General features: G+C 32.8%; 3 protein-coding genes across 4 annotated transcripts; 1 reads left to right on the top strand and 2 right to left on the bottom strand.

Moving 5' to 3' along the window:
* Nucleotides 1–9596: 9596 nt before the first annotated feature.
* On the top strand, nt 9597–13471 carry LOC133862905 (protein phosphatase 2C 50-like). Its single transcript, XM_062298817.1, has 4 exons — nt 9597–11456; nt 11787–12134; nt 12235–12340; nt 12857–13471. Exons 1-4 carry the CDS (start codon nt 10671–10673, stop codon nt 13189–13191), a joined length of 1575 nt encoding a protein of 524 aa, XP_062154801.1. The 5' UTR covers nt 9597–10670; the 3' UTR covers nt 13192–13471.
* A 2645-nt stretch (nt 13472–16116) lies between these two features.
* Nucleotides 16117–17781, bottom strand: LOC133864989 (EPIDERMAL PATTERNING FACTOR-like protein 1). The gene is made up of 3 exons (XM_062301449.1): nt 17044–17781; nt 16591–16640; nt 16117–16514 (listed from the first exon to the last, which is right to left on the bottom strand). Exons 1-3 carry the CDS (start codon nt 17153–17155, stop codon nt 16284–16286), a joined length of 393 nt encoding a protein of 130 aa, XP_062157433.1. The 5' UTR covers nt 17156–17781; the 3' UTR covers nt 16117–16283.
* Nucleotides 17782–22107: 4326 nt separating this feature from the next.
* LOC133863979 (uncharacterized) lies at nt 22108–23535 on the bottom strand. 2 transcript variants are annotated; one of them, XM_062300158.1, is made up of 2 exons: nt 23350–23535; nt 22108–22601 (listed from the first exon to the last, which is right to left on the bottom strand). In XM_062300158.1, the coding sequence occupies exons 1-2, from the start codon at nt 23387–23389 to the stop codon at nt 22360–22362; spliced, it is 282 nt and encodes a 93-aa protein (XP_062156142.1). In that variant the 5' UTR covers nt 23390–23535; the 3' UTR covers nt 22108–22359. The 2 variants fall into 2 exon arrangements, with proteins under 2 accessions (XP_062156142.1, XP_062156143.1); XM_062300159.1 differs by having other exon boundaries at nt 22108–22598; nt 23350–23527.

Here is a 23535-nt window from a genome sequence, read left to right as displayed (position 1 = left end):
GGCTAATTCCTAATAGATGGCTGATTTGGCACTAATTATATATGAAACCTAAACGATTCATGGATTCCGTGGCCTCTTTGGACCTGGCCGAAATCATTCAAATACACGCAATCCCTATCAAACCCGTAAAAATATACGAAAATCGATTCAAATGGCAAGAGTAATTAATTGAAGTGGGTCACTCGAAGTCAAGATTAGCGATTTCCCGCTGAGGTTTCGTCGGAACCTGTCCACGGCCAAGCTTGGCGAGTTTCAAATCAGTCAAAGGAAGCTTGTTTAGCCCAAAACTGGTGGACTATGGCCTTAGTGCATTGAGGCTAAAGATTTTGTAAGGTTTATGTGTATATATAGGGTTTTATTTATCTTTTTTGAGTTGTAGATCTTATATTATATATCATAATTCACAATGAAGGAAACCAAGTCCTACTTTACAGAGGAAAAGGAAACCCAAGTCAAACCAAAATAATTGAATACTAACTGGCAAACCAAAGTGCATATATACTGTCTTGTCTTAAAGTTTCAACCTTAGATGGACAGAGAGAGTGAAAAATGGTGAGCAAAGTTGTTTCGAGAAAGTTTTCATGATGTCGGCAGGGATGGAGCCAAAACGTTTTAATGGGTAGGGGGTCAAAGCATAAATTAAAAGTATGCTAAGATAGGGGGGCCAAAGCATGAATGCATGAGAAATACATTAAGATTAAAGATTAAATTAATATATATAAAAAATTAGTATCAATTCAGTGTTTTTTTTTAAAAAAATACACAAAATAATTGTTTCTTAATATATTTCAAATTTCAGCTCAAACACCTATCAAAATGAAACCCGTCGTTCTCTTACATTCCGAAAATCATCTATGATTGCATATGTACTAAATTTCACAACAATCTCTCTTTCAATGTACTACATCAAAGAATCAATGAAAAACTCATATCCAATTTTGTTGCGAAGCCTAATTTTGACGATATTCATGGCTGAGAATGCTTGTTATGTAGTTGCGGTAGAAACTAGAAGAGTAAGCACAAGTACAACAACTTGAAAAACAAGTTGGTAGACAATTGATTTCCTGGTGCTAACCAACCATTATCATAATTCAGAAATATTTGACAGTCCTTGGAAGTCTGAACGTTGAACTACATTGTACTCATAATGATGAAGTTATATTTTCAACTATTCTTTTTCAAGATCGCTAAAGTCTTGCGGATAAAACTTATTTACCAATTAACAAACATAATCGATTCTAAAAGATTCACTCGCAAATCAAGGATCAAGAGCCGAGTTGAGAATAAGCAACTTCACTTCATGCTTATTAGAGCGGCGATTTAATTCTTGCAATTGAGAATCTATTGAAGCACAAAAAATTAATGATGCTCAAATGTAAGTTGGCTTGTTGATGGTGAGCTTGACATTGTCTCTCAACATTACAAGCATTCATATCTGGGACATCTATGATGCGTTTCTCACAAAATGACTTCACATTGGTAGGTAAGGCGTCCCATTTATCATACCTATATTGTTGGATATATGCTTTAGTGGATGAAACAAGATGCATAACATTTAAACTGAGATTTCAATTCTTGACATAGTTTCTTTCATGAGATGCAAAATGAAAACAAATTCAAATGAAGTTTGTCAAATGAAGTAATTGCTTGATGAATTGAGTCTGCTTTTGCTCGTTGGGAAGAAGTAGTTCCTCCATTAACGATTTTAAGAATAACATCACATGTTGAATTGAAAATTTTGATCAAGATAGAAACTAATCTCAAGTGAGAACTCCAATGAATATCTCTAATTCGTTGTAAAGTTCCAATTTGATTAAGTCTCATTTCTCTCTCAATCTCATCAATTTCAATTACCTCAGCAATTTTAGTAGCTTGAGCAACCCTTAATTATTCATTACGGTTGCATGAGACACCAAAAATATTGACAATAGAACTCAATTTAGCAAAAAAATTGATAAATATATGAGAATAACTTCTTTTGATGCCGCCATTAATACCAATTGCAAACAATACACAAAACAATTAATGTTGTAGGCATATGGACAATCAATTGAAACCAAAGCTTGTAACCCAGTTCACCCACCTCGCATGTTACTTACATCGTTGTATCCCTGATCTCAAATGTCTTGAACGTCTAGCTTATGATTAGATAATATAGAATATGTCCCATTTTTTTTAGGGTTAATGCTGCAATATTAGGGACAAGAACAAGCCCAAAAAAACTCACAAAGACATATTTGTTGACAAATCTAAAAACTATAGTCATTTGCTTCTTCATTGACTCATCATGAGCTTCATCAGTAATTATGCCAAAATATGCATCACTAATTTCTTCACGAATTGTCTTTTTCACTTTGGTTGAAAAAACAAGTAAAATTTCTTTTCGTATCATTGGTGATGTGTAAGAGACATTTTTTGGAACTCTAGTTATCACTTCAACAATCTTTCATTATATGAAACCACCAGATCCAATATTTCAAGAAAATTACCACGATTGGTTGAACCCACACTTTCATACCGACTTCTAAAAGCAACACTTTGAAACGCAAACACTCTCAATTGAGGCTTTAAGCTATAGTCGATTGTTTACAAATTATTCAGAAGTGAAATTGTCAAACATCTTTTGTATGTGTTGAGATTGGTTCATCAAGTCTTCACATAACCTCTCAGCAATTCTGTGAAGTGAATTATGATTTGTTAATATATGATTGAAAAAAGCACAATGTTTTTCATCTCTAACTTTCTTCCAATTCTTGAATCCATCTATAATGAATACACGTTGTGTAGAATGTCCATATGGCTTACTAAAGAGAAAGCACGACAGACAAAAGACTGCATCTTTATTAGACGAATATTCAAGCCATGAAGGAAATAACTTGAACCACAAAGGTTGAAAGCTACGAAAATGACTTTCTAGTCTAGATCTCAAGTACTTTGAGAGAGTAGGTTGGTATGAACGAGTTTTAATATAAGCTAGTCGAATTTTATCCCGTTTATTAACATCATAATCTCATATCTGAGAACGCAACCAGGATTATGCTCCAATGTACTAATATAAAATTCACTGACGTCAACTCTTCGAGAGTTTTTAGGAATTTTTAAATTTTGGGATATGAGAGGTTGGCAATGATGCATCACTAACATTGGCTTATGAAGTTTGTGCATTTTTTCTTTTAAAAAAGTTAAGTATTGTATTTGGCTTTTTTTATCATCTACAAATAAATTTGCATGATCACATTGGAGAAAAATATTTAATTGTAGAAAAATAATTTTCCAAACAACTCATGGCTGATGACACATATTCCAATCAAAATTATTAGCATATTTTGATAGCTATTAATATAACAAATCAACAAAAAAAAAATGTCTTAATTTTTAAATAAACAATAACAAATAACTTACTTTAGAGACAAAAATCTTATGAAACTTGTTGACACTTTGGCAAAATTCCAAATATAAAGAAAACCTTATTAAAAAATTTCAATGTTGTTCTTATCGTTAGAAAAAAAAATATAATAAAAAAGAAGAGCCAATAAATTTCTTTTTGATCACAATTCACATACATGTCAAACAAATAATCAAAATTTTGTTAGCATAATATAAAGAAAAAAAATAAAGATATATGTTTGTAATTTGAAGAAAATAGCAGATTTATTCTCATTTAAAAAATAAAACTCTAGAAAAGAAAAAATAAATTCTAAATACCCCACAAGTCGTTCATATTTGAAGATTATTTTTAGAATAATATATTTTACTTTCTGTACAATAATTTTACTGTCTTCAAGTTTACGATTATGTTTTGTATTTTTATTTTCTCCAAGTATTCTACTTAAAAAATACTCAAACTTTGCCTCTATAAAGGCATGTCTGCATTATTTTGGAATAAAGGTTTGAAGTATCAATTAAATTTAAGTTTCTTAGAGTTGTTTATCTGTTTGCTTATTTGGGACAATTAAGGTCTTTCTCTTCCCTATTTGTTATTTTCTCTTTTCTTAAATTCTTTTTTCAATCTTCAATTCTTAGTTTATGCTGCTATTATACGTTATCAGAATAATATTAGTTCTACCCGCTGTCAATTGGTATTAGAGCTTAGCGTCTTCTTGGGTGAATTTTCATCAAATTTCATGACTCTTGGCTGTTGTTGGCGTTGACAGGTTCTGAGTGAGGAAGTCATCTACTATAAACGCAGTGTACAAGACGTGATGATTGAAAACTTGCAGAGGTAGGTTGCAAAGTTAACCCAACGTCTAGTAGCGCAAAACATGGAGATGTATCACCATATTGATGGTCGCGATTCAAAATCTAGTTTCGAGAACCCATATCACAATCTTTTTCTGGTTCATGAACTATGTAGTCAGGAGGAAGAGTTTGAACATGAAAAAAAGGCTGAAGATCCTTCTCAATTCACCAACTTATGATACATATATCAATGATGAAGATCTTATAGAGGTAAGTTTTTTGTCATATGGTCAAGAGGTTGAACAAAAAGTGGATAAGCATGTGTTTGATGAAAGTCCAAAGAGTGAAATATTTCAATGGGGTCTTGAGAAAATTAATTATGTTGATTCTCTTGGGATTGAAAATTTTCAGTTAAATTTTCCTAAACAAAATCTTGACGTTGGTTTTGGCATGTTGTAAGAAAATTTAATTTTTTGTGGTCAGGAAAGAATTGAAAATTTTTGAAAAAATTTTACGGCGAGTGAATTTATGATAATCAATCGAGAGCTTGTGAAGATTATTTCATCTCAAGTTGGTGCGAGTAACTTCACATCTTATATTCAGAGTCATGTTGTGGTAGTTTGCAAGTTATTCTCTTTTGGTATCAAGTTGTTTTGGTGTTGAGAAATATATAATGAAATGAATTGATTAGACATTCAAAAGATTAATTGAGGCAAAAATGATTCGAATTCGAGGGCGAATTCTTTCTAACCCGATGAGATTTATGTAGGAGAAAATCAGACATAAGATTTGAAGATTATTTCTTGAATAAGATCAGCCCAATGATAGAAAGAATCATACAAAATATTTGAAGATTATTTTTATAATAATATATTTTACTTTATGTACAATAATTTTACTTTGTCTCAAAGTTTACAGTTATGTTTTGCATTTTTATTTCTTTCTTTATCTCCAAGTATTAAGCTTGAAAAATACTTAAACTTTGCCTCTATAAAGGCATGTCTATATTATTTTAGATGAAGTATCAATTAAATTTAAGTCTGTTTGCTTGTTTTGGGCAAATAGGAAAGAGAAAAACCTTAATTGCCTCAAATAAGCAAACAAAGAAATAACTCTTAAAAATTTAAAATTTAATTGATATTTCAAAACTTAATTCAAAAATAATATAGACATGAATTTTCATAAGCAAAGTTTGAGTATTTTCCTAGTAGAATACTTGGAAAAAAAAAATAAGAAATAAAAATACAAAACATGACCGTATAATTAGAGACAAATTAAAATTCTTTTATAGAAAGTAAAATATATTATTCGAAAAATAATCTTCAAACATTTTGTATGATTCTTTCCATTCTTAGGCTGATCTTATTCAAGAAATAATCTTCAAATCTTATGTCTGATTTTCTCTTGCATCAATTTCACCGGGTTGGAAAGAATTCATTCTCAAATTTGAATCATCTTTGCCTCGATCTTTTGGATGTGCAATCAATTCATTTCATTATATACTTCTTAACTCCAAAACAACTTGATACTAAAAGAGAAACAACTTGCAAACCATTACAACATAACTCTAAATATTAGATCTAAAGTTACTCACACCAACTTGAGATGAAATAATCTTCACAAGTTCTTAATTAATTGTCATAAATTCACTCACCATAATTTTTTTTTTCAAAAAGTTTCAATTCTTTCCTGACTACAAAAAATTAGATTTTTTCCAACATGCCAAAACCAACTTCAAGATTTTGTTTAGGAAAATTTGACTGAAAATTTTAAATCTCAAGAAAATCAACATAATTAATTTTCTCGAGACTCCATTGAGATATTTCACTTTTAGGACTTTCATCAAACACGTGATTATCTCCTTTTTGTTTAACCTTTTAACCATATGACAAAAAACTTACCTCCCTAAGATCTTAATCATTGACATATGTATCATAAGTTGGTAGAGAATTCCAATCTACAAAACATTGAGAAGGATCTTCAACGTCTTTTTCATGTTGAAACTCTTCATCTCGACCACGCTATTCCCGAACCAGAACAAGATTGTGATACGAGTTCTCGAAATTGGATTTTGAATCGCGACTGTTAATATCACGATATATCTCCATGTTTTGCGCCGCTAGACGCTGGGTTAATTTCACAACCTGCCTCTGCAAGTCTTCAATCAATCATCACGTCTTGTACATTGCATTCATGGTAGGAGACTTCCTGATTCGAAACCTGTCCATGCCAACCACGACCACCAGTCATGAAATTTGATGAAAATTCACCCCAAGAAAATGCTAAGCTCTGATAACAATTGACGTGGGGCAGAACTAAAATTGCTCTAACGGTGTATGATAGTAGCAGAAACAATGAATTGAAGATAGGAAATGAAATTAGGAATATAAAAAATAAAAAATTGGGAAGAGAAAAACTCAAATTGTCCCAAATAAGCAAATAGAGAAATAACTTTGAAAGACTTAAAATTTTGATTTATACTTCAAAATTTGATTCAAAAATAATACAGACATGCCTTTTTATAGGCAAAGTTTGAGTATTTTCCAAGTAAAATACTTGGAGAAAAAGAAAGAAATAAAAATACAAAACATAACCGTAAAATTGGAGACAAATTAAAATTTTTATACAAAAAGTAAAATATATTATTCTAAAAATAATCTTAAAATATTTTGTATGATTCTTTAAATTCTTAGGCTAATCTTATTCAAGAAATAATATTAAAATCTTATGCCTGATTTTCTCATGCATCAGTATCAGAAAGAATATCACATGTATGATAATTGCTTGGTTACTTATTGGCTATATATATATTTGTATAGCTGTTTTCTGGTTAGATTGTATGATTCCCATTCTAATATATTTTGAGTTGTATTACAATTTAGGTACCTTAATTGGGAGATCGATGGAGGGACCAAAAGGATGGCAGCAAAAATTAAATGCGAAAAAAGAAAGACATGAACTTTAGGATCTTTTGAAAAGAAGTAAATTCAACGAATGCCACGTAAGGAAGACAGACAATTACATTTTTATTATATAGCGTATTAATTTATTTTCCAGTAATATCATATTAGGGACAAAACACATTATATCATTACAATATTTGTTTGCCATTTAGAGTTTCTTTTTGTTGTACATTATATCTACTTGATTTTATGCTATCAATTTTACTTATGCAATAATTTAAATATGAGCTTGTTGAAGGATATATATATATATATATATATATATATGTTAACTTTATTGAGAATGATTTCACTCAGTCCGACCCAAGAAGGAGACAATAGAACTTCCGAAAAGTCCTATACCGAGAGATAAACAATAAGTAACCAGTCAAATATATATATATATAAATATATATATGTTAACTTTATTGGGAATGATTTCACTCAGTTCGACCCAAGAAGGACACAACAGAACTCTCAGAAAGTCCTATATCGGGAGATAAACAATAGTAGCCGGTCAAGGCTCGGGACAAGCTTGTCATGAGAAATCAAGAATCAGTTATTATAGTAAATACGGATTAGGACTCTATTGCAAGTTGAATTAAAGTAAGAGTTATATTTGGCAAGTATTTGTATTGTGAAATTTTTATTTGAGTAATTGTAAGAAGTGATTGATATGATATAAAATACAAAATATAAAATATAAAAAAGTTTGGAATTGCTTTATAGTAAAGTGAAAAAGTTTTGTTTTGTAATGAATTTTTTTTATTTAAATAGTAATAAAAAATTATTGATGTAATATAAAAAATGAAAAAAATGTTAAAATGTGTTAGATTTGACTGTTTTGGAAAAAATAAAAAAAATATAAAGAGAAAATGAGATGCTTGCCAAACACCCCTGTTGTTTGTACTCTTTAGATTTCTCACTATCAAGCACGTCAACCAACACTTTATTTTTTTTTAACCCCTTTTCAATTAAAAAAAAAAAAAAATAATCCTAATGAAATTTGAAGAGAATGAGGCACCAAAAAAAAGTTCATATATGATAAAGGTTTTTCCAATAAGAATCCTCTACAAATTATTTAGTAAAATTTGAGAGAATTCGATGAGGTGATTGTAAGAAACTAATTATGAAATCTATCTGACCGAATAAATAATTAGACAATTTTTATTTGATTAGATAGGTTAAATAAATAATCTTCCATAATTATCTGCTCAAATTTTTTCTTACTTGGATAAATATTTGTAAAACATTATAATATTTGAAAGAGAAATGATTCTTTACCACCTTGTCTATGTAGCAAGGTGGTCCCCCACTTTATTTTATTTTTTAAAAATAAAAAAACTCTAAAATTAGTAAGGGACCACCTTACCACATAGACAAGATGATGAAAAATTATATATTTAGGTGGTAGTGAATCATTATTCTATTTAAAATAGACAACACATCTTGAGCATTATGCCACCCGGGTACATAGACATTATTGCTCTGCGGTCGCTTTCAAGTCCACAGACACGTGTCCTTCCTGAAACTTTGTCTCATGAAAAATCCTTAGTTGTCCTCATGTAAGCAGTGTCCCCACGTGTTCTTGGGTTAAAACTAAGAAAAAGAATATATATATTTAATATTCTCTTCAAATTATTATTTAATTATTAATATCTCCTTTAAACTACAAAATAGTGTCAATATGTCTTTAATGATAAAAATGCCCTTCATAATTTTTTTTTTAAAAAAATTCTTAAAATTATAACAAAAAAAAAAAAAAAAACCTAAATTTTGTATGGCAACTCTTTTTGAGTAATGCAAAATATTCAATTCTGATTCTATTCAAATACAACTGGATTGATGTAACTTATAAATTCTTAGATTTATTTTTTTAAATTTTTTTTAATAAAGGTTGATTCAAAGATTCATTAACATTGTCATATTAGCCCAATTATATGAGAGTGTGATAAGAGTTGAATATGTATCATTACTAAAAAAAAAAAAGGCTCTTGGATAGCCTTAATTAAAAAATAATAATAAAAAAAAACTAAGTGTTTGTAAGTACTATCACGTCAGATCAGTTGTATGAGAGTGAAATGAAAATTGAGCATGTAGCATTTTTTTTTTTCAAATGTTAATCCAATAACTAATTTTTATTGTCATATTATTGTTGTGCATGAGTATATTAAAATAGAATTAATCATTAAAAAAACAAAAAAAAAAAAACCAATAAATATTATTGGACACACAATAAACTATAACAAGCCCATAAATAATCTGAATCATGTTTTGAAAAATTTTGTACTCGAATTATTGTGACAAAATATCTTGGAAAATTGTAATTTTTATTTTTATTTTTTTATTTTTTTATTTATTTTTATGTAATTTTTTTATTTTTTCTTATCAATTAAACAAAGAATTGATGTCAATTTTTTTTGGGTCGTCTCCCTTTCCCATCCTTGCTACGTTTTCTATTCTTCCGGTTTTTCCTCTCCAGCGCAGACTAAAAAGCTTTCAATGATGTAAGAGAATCATGATCCCCATGTATACGTGTCCCCAAAAGGAGTTCATGGTAAAAAGCATCTACACACGCCCAACTCTCTCTTTCGCTTCGAAGCCTCATCTACACCCGAAAACAAAGGCAAAAAAAGCTAGGAAAGAGGCTGCAGTGGCCAGATTTTCAGGTTCCGAACTGGTAAGCACCCTCAATTTGTTTTTTTTCTTTTCCTAGTTCATATGTGGTTTTTTCCTTTGTTTGGAGGGAATCAGATCATGTTGTAGCATACCCAGATAATTGTTTAATTCTATATGTGAGACTTTGATGGTTATTGACGATTTGGGACTGGGTGTGTTGATTGGAAGAAGAAGAAGAAAGTTAAAAAAGACCCATATATCAAGAGAGGCTTTGATGGGTTGCCTTAGATCCAGGAAACGCAAGTTTTATGAGTTCAAGGGATCACCTTTTTAGGGTATTCCTGTGATTGGTTTCCTTTTTCCTAGGTTATTTCCCCTGAACTGTATGTCCTTTTCTTCTTGGTTTTTTAGATAAAGATCGGATTTTGGTCATTTTCATATGCGTGTTATTTAGGGGTCGGTGGTCTGGATAGGATTTATGAATTCTGTGGTCAGTTTTGTGCCAGAAGGAAAGGAATTTGGTAAGCTTTGGAGTCTTTGAGATGCTCAAAGTACTTGTGAATGGTTGGAGTATTTATAATTGGAAGATTAGATCCATTGCTCCTGCTCAAAGTACTTGTGAATGGTTAGAGTATTTATAATTGGAAGATTAGTTCCATTGCTCCCCACCAGATCTGATAATCCTGTTTTATTCTGCACTACCCATAATTAAGTTGATCTTGGTGGTATTGATTTGTGTTCAATATAACTATATCTGTAGAGAGTCTAGTGGTCACTGAATTCCAATGAAAGAGGTACTTGTTGATACTTTCAAACCTTGTCCCAAGTTCGTTGATTGAAGGAGATATAGGTGATGAAAAGTAACAAGTTATGTGAGTACGTAGAGATTGAAAGGTAACCAGTAGTCTAGTACGCACACAGAGAAGGTTGATGGAAGAGATGTCTCAGGCAGTTTCCATGACTCTTAGTTTAGGTAATTCTATGTGTGATAACTCTGGAATGGCCACCCATGTGGAAATCACGCGGCTCAAGCTGGTAACAGACACAGTAAATTTGTTGTTGGATCCTTCTAAGGTGGTGTGTGCAGAGTCTGTTTCTAGTGGCTATGGATGTTGCAATGATGCTAAGACTGAAGCTAACATGGTAACCACGTCAGCACCTGAAGGCAATAGCAGAGAGGAAGCTGACTTGTTGGGGATGTTTCCTAATAATGGAAACAATTCAATTGCTAACGATGCTGTAATTCTGGAAAGTGAGGAAGATGAAATCTTGTCTGTTGCAGATGAAGTAAGCTTACCAGATATTGTGGATGGTCATGCCCAGATTGTTGCTAAGGCTATTATCTTAGTGGAATCAAGTATAGGGCAGGTGCCTTCTGGTGAACTCATTGTGGCAACTGTGAGCCCAGATTCAGAGATATCTAGTAAATCTGAGTTAAAGGACTCTACTGTGGTTTTCCCATCACATGTGGAGAAGAGTGTCAGTAAAGGAGGCAGCCGGAGTGTTTTTGAGCTCAACTGTATTCCCCTTTGGGGTTCTGTATCTATTTGTGGAAAAAGACTAGAAATGGAAGATGCTATTGCTGCTGTTCCTCGATTTATGAAAATCCCAATCAAAATGCTTGTTGGAGATCGTGCGATAGATGGAATGAACCAGAGTTTGACCCACGTAACTAGTCATTTTTTTGCTGTTTATGATGGCCACGGGGGCTCTCAGGTACATTTTTACTCCCAAATGTTTATTCCTTCATTTTAGTTTGTATTTTGTTTGCTCAATGGGATGCAATCATTCTGACTCAACTCTCTGAAACAGGATTTTTTATTATTACGTATAACCTGATTTATGTAGCCCGATTTTATACTTTAGAGTGAAGGTCTAGAAATTGTCAATCGATGTTGTTGATTTTGCAAAAGTTCCCTCTGTGAATGTTTGTAATCGAAGCTGTTATAAACAAAACAAATGACAACATATGCTTCATCTTCTGTTGGTGAACAATTCTGGAATTATGAACATGTTAGCTTCATTGGAAGGGTTCTCCTCTTGCAGGTTGCAAACTATTGTAGTGAGCGCATCCATTTGGCTTTGGCTGAAGAGGTTGGAGTCATTACAGACAATTTAAGTAATGGAAGAATGGAGGCAAGTCAGCAACTGCAGTGGGAGAAAACTTTCACTAGTTGCTTTCGCAAGGTTGACAATGAGATTGGAGGAACCGTTGGTAGTGGTGATAATGGAAGCAATGGGGACGCTTCTGAGCCTGTTGCACCAGAAACTGTTGGGTCAACAGCTGTGGTTGCATTAATCTGTTCATCCCATATCATAGTTGCAAATTGTGGTGATTCAAGAGCAGTCCTATGTCGTGGCAAAGAAGCCATGGCGTTATCAATTGATCATAAAGTAGGGCATGTGTTTTCATTCTGCTATCTGTACACCTTTATGGATCAAAGCTCTCTCCCATGGAAATCTAATATTCTTTCATACTTTAATTTTCTTCCAGCCAAACAGAGAAGATGAATACGCAAGGATTGAAGCATCTGGAGGCAAGGTCATCCAGTGGAATGGTCACCGTGTTCTTGGAGTTCTTGCAATGTCAAGGTCCATTGGTGTGTCTCCTTTATACCCTGCTCTTGCAATGTCGATAAGTGTTTTTGGATATCTAAAATCCTAATGATTTGTTGAACCTAATCCGTGAACTTAATTTCTTAACTAGTTAATTTGCAAAGTTATATGCTGTCAGTGGCATTTAAAAGAAATGGGCATTTCCCGATATTGATATCAATTTGTTTCTGTTTGTTATTTTGTGGATGACTTAATATTGAGCTCCAAACTGTGTATTCAAAATCTCTAGGACTTAATGGGCTTGATCATTTCCCTTGGACATCAAGATAGCCCCCTGGGATTTAATTTAGTGTAATGCCCTGGCTTTTGTGATACAACGGTCATAGAAAATGAATGGGTACAATATGTACCTAATCTTTATTATTTTGTCGGAAGAAAATGCATTGCGATCTGTTGGCTAGCATCATCAAAAGTTTAACAAGTACCATACTTGAAATGACTTGAAATGAAATGAACAAAAAGCTAAAGTCTCTACATTCTTTTTCGTCTGTAACCTACAGGTGACAGATATTTGAAACCATGGATTATTCCAGAACCGGAAGTCATGTTTCTTCCGCGAGCTAGAGATGATGAATGCCTTATTCTAGCCAGCGATGGGTTGTGGGATGTGATGTCAAATGAGGAAGCTTGTGAAGTGGCTCGAAAGCGGATTTTGGTGTGGCACAAAAAGAATGGGATTGCATCTCTTGTGGAAAGAGGCACAGGAGTCGATCCTGCAGCGCAAGCAGCAGCAGATTACCTTCTAATGCTTGCCCTCCAGAAGGGAAGCAAGGATAACATCTCTGTGATTGTGGTGGACTTGAAAGCTCAAAGGAAGTTCAAGAGCAAGTCTTAGAAGAGAAGCTTCACCATGGATCCTGCAAAGTGTATTCCCAATGTATTACAGAGAGTACATCCTCTTCAAAGATAGCACTGTCCATTCGTTTTTCTTTATGGGCTTAATGTGTGTACAAGTACAGAAAATTAGAAATTTGTATGTACTATAGCAACTATGATGGAAATGCCACATCTCTGGCTTGGTATGCTCCTCCACAAAAATATATTTGAGCTGCTGCAGTTGTCTGCAGGGGGAGAAATTGACAATTTCCTCAGTACCCAAAAGGCAAGTTACATGATATGGCTCTCTAAGGGTATTTTCAGAATATTTTGGTCAAATTTACTCGTATCATGTGATTTGTCAGTTTATGATATTATATCACAAACGACTGTTCGTTTATAGGGCTAAATAATATTTAATCTAGTATTTTATAAGAAAAAGAGGTAGGAATCATGGATCAATTGGTCGATGACACAGCATGTTGACTGTTGAGAGTTGAAAATAAACGAATGGCCAGTATTGTGTCAACCATTTTAACGGTGGATTTAGCACTTCCTGTTTTATAAACAATCTTCATCAATTTGCTACAATAATCAGCCATCGTCACCAATGCATATGGTACCACTAATAAACAAAGATAATGAAGATCAATAGGATGATTACAATTATATTAAGGGAAAAATGTTTTAGAAGTTTATGGGGAATCACTTTATATCAATTTACTTCCTAAGGTTAGTACTGTTATTAAATAGATTTTGTCCACCTTTTGTTAAATTTTTAACTGTTCTACAACGTCGTATCTAATCAAAGGGCTACACATGTTCCCTTAATAAAAAAAAATTAAATGTATATATATAAAAAGAAGATAAAATTAATAAATAATACTTTGTACTAACAATGTTGTTTTGTTTGTTTTTGTTGGATGACATGTCAGTAATATTGAGTTGTTGATGCGAACGCTAACGAGTGAAATGAGACACGCAACAAATGACAAACCGTTAATTTTGATGATAAACTGACAGAAAAACCTATTTAAAACACGGGCAAAACTTAAGAATCTTATTCTTGAAATCAGAAACCCAAAAACTCAATTCAAATAAGATGAAATAATAATAATAATAAAAAGGCTAAAAATGATTTCTCCCCTTTTTCTTTTCTTCTTCTTTTGCTATATTGTTTTATGATTTTGAGTCACTTAGGTCCTCACAGCCTAGCCTTCAAGGCCCACTATAGTGACTTGTGTCGTCCAAGAATCATCATTAGTAATATTAGGATTTGGTCTTAGTTTTCAATTTTGGAAGGCCGCCCCCACCCCCCTTTTGGGTGAATTATCTTAGTACTTAGTTATAAATTTGAATTTTGGGCAACTTAAATGGCTCCCAAAAAAATAAAAAATAAAAAAAAATCTTAACCTAGCACTAAGCATATTCTGTGCTATCTTAACCAAGAAAGAAAGAAAAAAAAAAATTCATCATAATTTCTCACCCTGGTATTAGACGTCAGGCAAATTTTTGGCAAACACAATCCACCTCATGTAGCACAAACAATCGAAATAATATTATAATCTTTAAACTATTAAGAAGATTATTGGGTTAACCTATATAGTCTTGTATACATGCTTCAACACGGTCTGAACCCAACATACGACATTTATGGTTGACAATTTTTAATCTAACTCGCAAACTCGATACATACCTAATATGAAATTAACGAGATAGAGCTGCGAAGTCTAACCCTTTTAATCAAATGGGTAAAAGTAGAGTTGACATATATAATCTTTTACCTATATTTCAATATGATCCAAACCTGATACTTGAATACAAATTGTCACCCCTGAATAAATATGTTACACCCTAAGATTGAGGTAGATCGGAATTGAGAGAAAATGTGGGAAAAATAAGGGAAACCCAACTTTTGAATCATGCAATTGGTAGTTTCTCAAGAGCAAATTTTTGTAGGAGAAATGTTAAAGACATCATTCTGTTATACATTTCATTTCATCCCCTTTAAAAATTTTAAATTTATCATTGAAATTATAAGATTCACAAATTTAACTATGAATTTACAAATATACCGTACAAAGAACGACAAGAAGAAATGTATAACATAATCATTTCTTTCATTTTTCTTCCTATATCACCTCATAAAAAGAGTTCTTAGGTTTTGAATAATGTTTTTTGCGGAACAAATATGCATATTTTGTGTGACACTGACATGAAAATGATTTTCATCTCAAAAAAAGAGTTTGGGCTAGTTTGGCAAACTATTTTCATTCTCCCAATATTTCTTTTCACTTCTTTCAAAAATATTAAATAAAAAATATTCGGGCTAGTTTGGCAACCCATTTTCTTTTTCCATCTTTTTCTTTTCACTTCTTTCAAAAATATCAAATAAAAAATATTCTAACTTTTTTACACTTTATATCACATCAATTATATTTTATTATTATTTAAATAAAAAATCCATTACAAAACAAAATTTTTTCACTTTTCTATAAAATATTCTCAAATTTTATAGAGGAATGATTCTTACATATCACTTTTCTAAATCAACCATTAAATTTGTAAGATCCACAAGAATTCACATGTGAGTTCTACAAATCCAATGATTAATTTAAAAAAATGATGTACAAAAGATGTGCATGTATCATATCTCAAAAGGATAATATATATTTTAAAAATTAATTTTCACATTAAAGTCATAAAATAAATACATTTATTGTGCAGTAAACTTCTGTCTTTGTATTTGTCTACTTAGGTTGGTCATCTCTATTATCTTATGAAATGGAATATTTGCAAGAAATTGTGGCACGAAGTTTCATGACAAATAGATATTTAATAAATAGTACATATTAAAAGTTCAATCCCAACACACTCTCCAACGTATAGACCTTGACCTTGACTTCGAGAAAAAAAAAAAAAAAAAAAAAAATCACTTTCTCCGATTCCGATGGTTCCTTTGTCAAAACTTTTTCTTCCTCTACCTGAAGAAGCATGATGATTTCTTTTTGGGCTAATTTAAACAGAACTATTGTACAATGAGAATGAGAGGACATGTTCTGAGTTCATAATTGAGAGAAATGAGAAAGATATGTCTGATGGTATTATTCTTCATGGACTGTAAAAGGAAGGACCACATTTGCATTTCCAACCCTCAGGCTCATAATTTGCATATTGGATGCCCAAATGGCTGTGTCTGTTGGTGGTGGGCACTTGAATGGCTTCACATGGAATGCACCCATAACACTTGTGCTCACAGTTTGGTGGACTTGACCCTATTTTCCTTACTCCTTTCTGCATTACTTCTTCTCTATTCAACTTTCCTCTCACCCTTTTCAAACCCTTTGAAAAAAAAACAGTAAATAACCCATAAATGTCAGAGAGAGAGACAGAGAGAGAGACAGAGAGAGAGAGTCACCTCCTCTGTATCCAAGGTAACTGTTAAAGTCTCGGAGCTCTGGTCTGGCCCTGACCAAGCAATGGAATTAGCAGAGTTAGTGAAAAGTAAGAGAGAGAGAGAGAGAGAGAGAGAGAGAGAGAGAGAGAGAGAGAGAGAGAGAGAGAGAACAATGCTAATAAGTTAAAACAGAAACAGAAAAAAGGTTTCCATTCAGAAGCATGGAAAGTTGGAAGGAAAAAGGCTATCAGAAGCTTGGAATTAAGGAGGAGCAACTTCTCTATTTTGTTGGAAGCTACAACTTTCCGGATCTTTCGTAATGGTGGTCATGTGTGAAGCCATGGTAAAAATTTGTTTTATGTTGGAAAGGGTTTTCCTTTTTCTGTAGTAAAAACAAATGGAGCTATGGAGCTAAACCAAATAGATATGATGATTGCAATAAAAAGTGGGGGACTTTTTTTTAAGAAAGCTCACCTGGTTGATGAGCAGCAAGGCTATCATTTGATGGAAAAGGCCTGCTTGTTGCAGAAACCCAACTCACTATTTGCAGAGCTATAATAAAACAACAATAAAATCTACCCTTCATTCCTCAAAGCTCAAGGTGATGATGGTGATTATGATAGCAATTATAGAGAGAGAGACAGAGAGACAGAGATTTGAACCACCCGCACTTTAGGTGGCAATGCATGAGTGTTGCTGGGATATAAGGAGGTGAGAAAAGGCAGCCGAACAAATTTCCATTTCCCAAAAAACAAGCCAGAACCTCTCTTATTTTTCTTGGGTTTCTCTTCTCTTAACTATGTAGCCTTGGTAAAGAGATGTTTGCTTCACAAGCAAGTGATTCTCTTATCTCTAAATCTGTTTCATCTGCCTCTCATCCTCTTCTCCCTGATATCTCTTACCCTTCAACGCAAGCCACCCCTGTCACACACACTCTGTATCTTTCTCTCAAATCAATCTAATAGAGGGCTATATGAAGAGGTCTACTACTAGCCAGAAGAACAGCTGCCTTTCTTGGGGTCTGAAAATCCTGCAAGACCCATCCCTATAATCGCTGATAATCAGAAGAAATTGTAGCTGCCTAGACTGCAGGGCCCTCCCTCTCTCTCTCTCTCTTACAGTCTCATTCCTATAAAAGGAAGAGAAAAATCGAGAGGCAGAGAACCCATTTATATATGTAGAAAGAAAAAAGCATCTCAAATGTCTGAGACGATATAGAACTACAGAAGTGTAGAAAAATTGAATGAGTTAGTTAAAAGATTTAAATTAGTGTACTTGAGTCAACATTTTGTGCAGGTTGGTGGGTGGGGAACACAAGGAAAATGTACCTGCGTCCAATCTGAGCCGTCCATTTGGGCCATCAGTAGAATGGCAATTAAGAATTTGGGTGGTCCAGATATGCTTTTTGGGTACCGCCAGATGAGCATATTCAATTGAGTAATAGATTCCACCGCACAGTACACAGTACACAGCACCGGCATATAGGGCTTGATTGGCTAGTGAAATAAATTCTTCGACCTCTTCATTTATTTTAAAAATAATTAACTCTAAAATATTTTAACTTTATATCACATCAATAATTTTTTATTATTATTTAAATAAAAAAATTTATTACAATACAAAACATTTTTACTTTTCTATACAATTTTTTTTTTACTTTATATCACATCTATTACTTTCAACTCTCACACCCAACTCTCCATCTCTTACCAAACAATGCCATATAGTTTTGGCCCTGTTTAGGCCTCGTTTAATAACCTCCTCTCCTCCACTTATGAGAAAGTTTTTTGGATGAGTGAAAGTAAAAAATGATTGATGTAATATAAAGTAAAAATAATTTATATGAAAAAGTGAAAAAATTTTGTATTGTAGTAAATTTTTTTATTTAAATAATAATAAAAAATTATTGATGTGATATAAAAAGTAAAAAAAGATTAGGAATGTTTTGAAGTTGATGGGCTTGTTTGGCAAAGACATATACAGAACAGAGTAGTGAGTTATTAATTTTGAAATTAATAAAAAGTGATGATGTGATATAAAGTAAAAAGAATTTATATAAAAAAGTAAAGAAGTTTTGTATTATAAATTATTTTTATTTGAATAGTAATAAAAAATTATTGATGTGATATAAAAAGTGAAAAAGGTAAAAATATTTTAATGTTGATTGGTATTAAAAAATATTAAAAAAAAAAAAAAAGTATAAAAACAATATAATGCACTATTGTGTATTGTTCATGTTTTTGTTCAACAAGGTCGATATTTTTTAAAAGAGGTGAAGGTAAGGAGAGGGATTATTATAGGGACCATAGTTTATCCCTTTATGTCGAGTGATATTGAGGAAAAAAGCACATTTTTCACCAAGAGCAACACATTGCAACAAGCAGTCAAGTACCATAAAAGAAAAAAGCAAGTAAAGATTTGATGTGAAGAAGCTGTGAGCTGTGAAAGTAACCTCGGGAAGCAAGCTCAAGAGAGGCAGACCTTGATTGCGCCATCCAGTGCTCTCTCTCTCTCCCTCTCTCTCTCTCTCTAGGCTATATAGCTGGTAATATAGGAGCCAGCATCAATGCTCTGTGCAGTGGCTAATCTGGTGTAACACCACATTCATTTGGTATGTATATATAATATATATTGTTGTGAAAGTTTTTCCTCATCAATTCACCCATTTATTCTGATCTCTGGAATTGGAAATTTCCCATTGATTCTTCATTCCTGTGTGGGGGGACTTGAGTGATTTGATTAGTCAATTGTGCTGCACTGCCTCAACTCAGCCTGCATCAGTGCATCTCTCTTCCACCTACAAAACTTTTACAGCCCTTTTACACCAACTTTCACTCAACTATGGCATATTAGTGAGATCCATGTATGGTGAGACCATGTGCATATCTTATTAATATGTTGTGTAAAAGTTGCGTGAAAGGAATTGTTCAAGAATCACTCTCCAAACTATAATATATATGATTTAGAGAGGAGAGACAGCATTGGCTCCATATATTTCTTAATTCTTACCGTCCTTCTGCTCATGTTTCTTTCTTTTTAATTCATACTCAGCAATTCCATGTTTCTTATGAATTCAATGGAACTTCTGCTCCAGTGCAATAAAAGGTAAAAGCACAGTCATGTATGAAAAACAAAATAAGTTTCCACTGAGGTTAACGGCCATGTCTTTATAGATTAGAAGACTCCAACTCTATTCTCAATTCAAAATCTGTCAGACTGCTCTGTGTACTAAAGCACTAATTCTGATTCAGGAGCAGAAAATAGCTGCAACGTGACAAAATTGGGCTGTTTTTGAGCCGGTATTAAATGGTTAAGCTTAACTCGTTAGTTTTTTGAACCAACTTATTTATGAGCTGCTCAATTAATTAATTAATTTAATATATAAAATAAATATTATGATTGTTTATCTTTCGTAAATTCATACTAATTGTTAATTAATTATCGCTAAAATTTTATCATTTGAGTTAGTTAAATAAATTAACTTGAAAGATATACACATATACAAACACAGGTACGCGCGCACATATATCTATACATACACACAAATCTCTAAAATTAAACTCATAATTACAATACCAATAATTTAAGTTATATTTATCATATTAGGAAGATAATTCTATTTTACTTAAGATGTTTTTATTACAAAATTAAAATAATACTTAAAAAAATTGTAAAAATGAAATTATATGAGTTTATACAACCTTATCCAAGCCAAATTTATATGAGTATGACTCGTTTAATATTTGAACATATTATTGTGTTCATGAACGGCTCATTTATTATTTGAACTGAGACCGAATCGAGTTTAACTGAGCCGAGGCAATCCGAGTTCACAAGCGATTGGACCCATCTTAAATCCCTAGACAAACACAATCAAACGCCCAGGTAAAAAGAAAAAAGAAAAATTAAAACACAAACACAAACAAATCTTATTATTTGTTTTGTTATTGAACAATTCTTTCATCTTATAAGCATCATCTACTTTATAATTATCAAAAACCATTTTACAACACTCTTAACTGTTATATGACCATGTGTTCTTCAATACATGCTCTGCCAGGTTCCCATAATCAAAGCACAAATCAGAGTTCAGGAAAACACTACATGATAATTTCATCTTTTGACAATTGCTTCTACCATCCTATGATAAATTGCCTACTTCTCAGTGGCAGTGCGAAAAAGTCTACATTTGACATCACATAAGTTATAAGCATGTATTGCTAGTGTAAATTCCTCCTTTTGCAACCTCACCCAGCAGAAAGAATCCGAGCAATATTGTAGCTTTTCCATTAAGAACTTCATAGGTCAAAGAGGGAATGGTTGGAGTACGGGAAGTTAAAGGAAAAAGCCAAAACTATGAAATATTTCTAAAACAAGATTGAACTATAATAAGCTCCGAGTTGAGGGCCAAAATTGTCCTTAGAGAAGAGTATTAAATTGACTTAATATAAGAGCTTAGTGGGAAAATACATAAACTGGAATATCTAGTTTTCAGAAAATCCCTCAACATAGACAAACATCAAATTCTATTTTCCACACACCTAGTTCTTCTTCCTCAATACTTTTGTGCTCCTAAAAAGCCTGTTAAACAGAGTATTTACCCGCAGTTTCAGTCTTCATACAAAGCCATGACCATCCTATGTTTTAACTTTGTAGCACTATCAACTATGTGGTAATCAAGCAATGGCATCTTTGGACAATTGAAGACATAAGATAATGCATCCTTCATATAGAACATTTAAAGGCAAAACTCTATCATCTAGCAGAACTCATCAAAGGAGATGCCCCTCACACAAATGACAGTAAAATTAACTGAGAGCAATCCATTTTATGATACACAAAAATGCCAGTAGGAGCAAGTTCCTAGAAATACCAACTCATTCAACTTGTTGAGAAATCCAAATGTTTATATACCTTATCTGAACTAAGTACAGACAATTATATTATTAGGTCCTGGTGGGTTACGACTTATGATAAGAGACTGAAGACATCAGATGAAGGGAATCATATGACATTATCCAACAATTAATTAGCCCTCTATCAGAAATCAGTTGCTGCAGGTTTAGAATCTGACAAGCTTCAAGTTACTAGCTATATAAGTAAATCTCAGCTGCCACAGGTAACACATTACATAAAGGCGTCAGTATGCATTGTGATAAAACACAAACCCAGATTGATGATTCCAACTAAATTATTAATCTGACTAAGGTGATTAAAAGCAACAAAGGTTAGGATAATCAAACCAACCCCTTCCTGCTTCTCCTATACTATAAGAATGATACCAAACTGGTATCAGCATCTAACACTAATCTTAGCTGGCTACTGCAACGTGAAACATATTATAATGCAACTATGGCAAGGTTGTCAATGGGTTTTACAATTTGGGAACTTTAAAATCTGTTACTTGTCTCAATGTGTAAAATTCCAAACCAAATATCCTAAACAATAGAATCACATACCAAATAACATGATAATCATTTGAGGAATTATGGAATATTTTTCTCATATGTTTTCATCCTGACGAGAGAATTACCACCATGATAGAAAGGGAAATAAATAATTTCAGTAGTCAATGAGAACAATGGAATAACCGAACAAAATTCAGTCACGATTGATTTCATCGGGATAGTAAAATTGCAACAAACATACATATCATAGAAATTAAGTATCAGTTATGATACAATATTAAATCCTCTTTTCTGATCCCAATTGACAGATAAATTTCTCAAACCTTCTTATGACAGAGGCTCAACCCACGACAGAGGCTCAACCCACCTCTCACTTATAAGATCACTCATGACTTTTGGATTCTTTCTTCGGATGAATTGCTTCAACAAGGGCCTCAATCTCTTCCTTTACTCGTTCAAACACATTTGGCCCCTTGACTTCATCGATCGGGGTGTTCTCGTCAATCTCATCACTCCTTCCATGTGTTTCCTTGTCATGTTTTGGTGATTTTTCAGTGTGAATTATTGCTTCCATCTCTTCCTTAGCTCTCTCAACTATATTCGGCGCTCTGACATCTTTTTCTTCTTGGAAAAAAAACAAAGAGACACTCAATTATTTTAACTCCAAAGGTTACATGCATGAAATTCAATTGCTATAAGATTCTCAGCATAGAAACACTAAACTTAAAGCTCCATTTATCCAATGGAGACTACCCCCAAGAAGCTTTGGGCAAATATACTTACCATGTTTGATGTTTCCTTAGATGAGTTCAGGAAAATATCTATTTCCAGAATTCTCTCTCTTCTTTTTTTTTTCTTCCCCTTAGGAGAGAAACTATCCATTGAAACAAATGGAGCACATGATGCCAAACTATTTAACTAACAAATCTTTTGGATAAAGATTCAACTAACATTGGATAAAAAAAGAATGAACGCATAAATTTGGTAGTTTTTCATTAGAATCCCTTAAAAACCAACACCAGGAAACCAGAGAAAACTGATCAATATTGAAAGAATAAGAATTGACAGTCGCTTAAAAAGGATCATACATGCAAGTAAACGGTTTTACAGAAAACCCAATTGCCAGAGCTAAGATTGATACAAATTAAACATCTTCAAAAACCCAAAGCACTCTTAGTGAATAGGATTGCAAATAGAACTCATTTACACAAAGCCCATCCCTATGATCAACTTTTTAAATAGATTAAAGTGTAGTCTCGCAAAATTAAAATTAACAAGTACACAAAATGAAGATTTCTAATTAAAAATAACATATATATAGATATGGGAGTGAACAAAATGATGATCAAAGTGAGATTCAAAGTTTATATACCTTTTGGAGATACTGCTGGTTCTGGTTTTGGGTCTGCCATTGGAGTTTCAATGAGAAATTTTGTGGGTCTGGTTCAGTCAGAGCGTGATCTCTGTTTCTCTCTCCGACTTACTGGACCGCTACAGTTGCATCTCTACCGTTTGTCCATGGGGACTCGCAATCCGAGGGGCCGTAACATTATGTGGA

This window comes from Alnus glutinosa, chromosome 3 (assembly GCF_958979055.1).
Source record: "Alnus glutinosa chromosome 3, dhAlnGlut1.1, whole genome shotgun sequence".
Taxonomy (NCBI): domain Eukaryota; kingdom Viridiplantae; phylum Streptophyta; class Magnoliopsida; order Fagales; family Betulaceae; genus Alnus; species Alnus glutinosa.
Note: the sequence above shows the minus strand (reverse complement) of the source record. Positions and strands in the feature narration are given on the sequence as shown.

Excerpts from the sequence above, each read along its gene's own strand:
- LOC133862905 (XM_062298817.1), top strand. The coding sequence starts at position 10,671 with ATGGAAGAGATGTCTCAGGCAGTTTCCATGACTCTTAGTTTAGGTAAT. Across the intron at positions 11,457-11,786 it reads ATGGCCACGGGGGCTCTCAG|GTTGCAAACTATTGTAGTGA; the intron begins GTACATTTTTAC and ends CTCCTCTTGCAG. Across the intron at positions 12,341-12,856 it reads TGCAATGTCAAGGTCCATTG|GTGACAGATATTTGAAACCA; the intron begins GTGTGTCTCCTT and ends TGTAACCTACAG.
- LOC133863979 (XM_062300158.1), bottom strand. The coding sequence starts at position 23,389 with ATGGCAGACCCAAAACCAGAACCAGCAGTATCTCCAAAAG. Across the intron at positions 22,602-23,349 it reads ACCAGCAGTATCTCCAAAAG|AAGAAAAAGATGTCAGAGCG; the intron begins GTATATAAACTT and ends TTTTTTTCCAAG.
- LOC133864989 (XM_062301449.1), bottom strand. The coding sequence starts at position 17,155 with ATGAAGGGTAGATTTTATTGTTGTTTTATTATAGCTCTGCAAATAGTG. Across the intron at positions 16,641-17,043 it reads CCTTGCTGCTCATCAACCAG|GGCCAGACCAGAGCTCCGAG; the intron begins GTGAGCTTTCTT and ends TTGCTTGGTCAG. Across the intron at positions 16,515-16,590 it reads TTACCTTGGATACAGAGGAG|GGTTTGAAAAGGGTGAGAGG; the intron begins GTGACTCTCTCT and ends TTTTTTTCAAAG.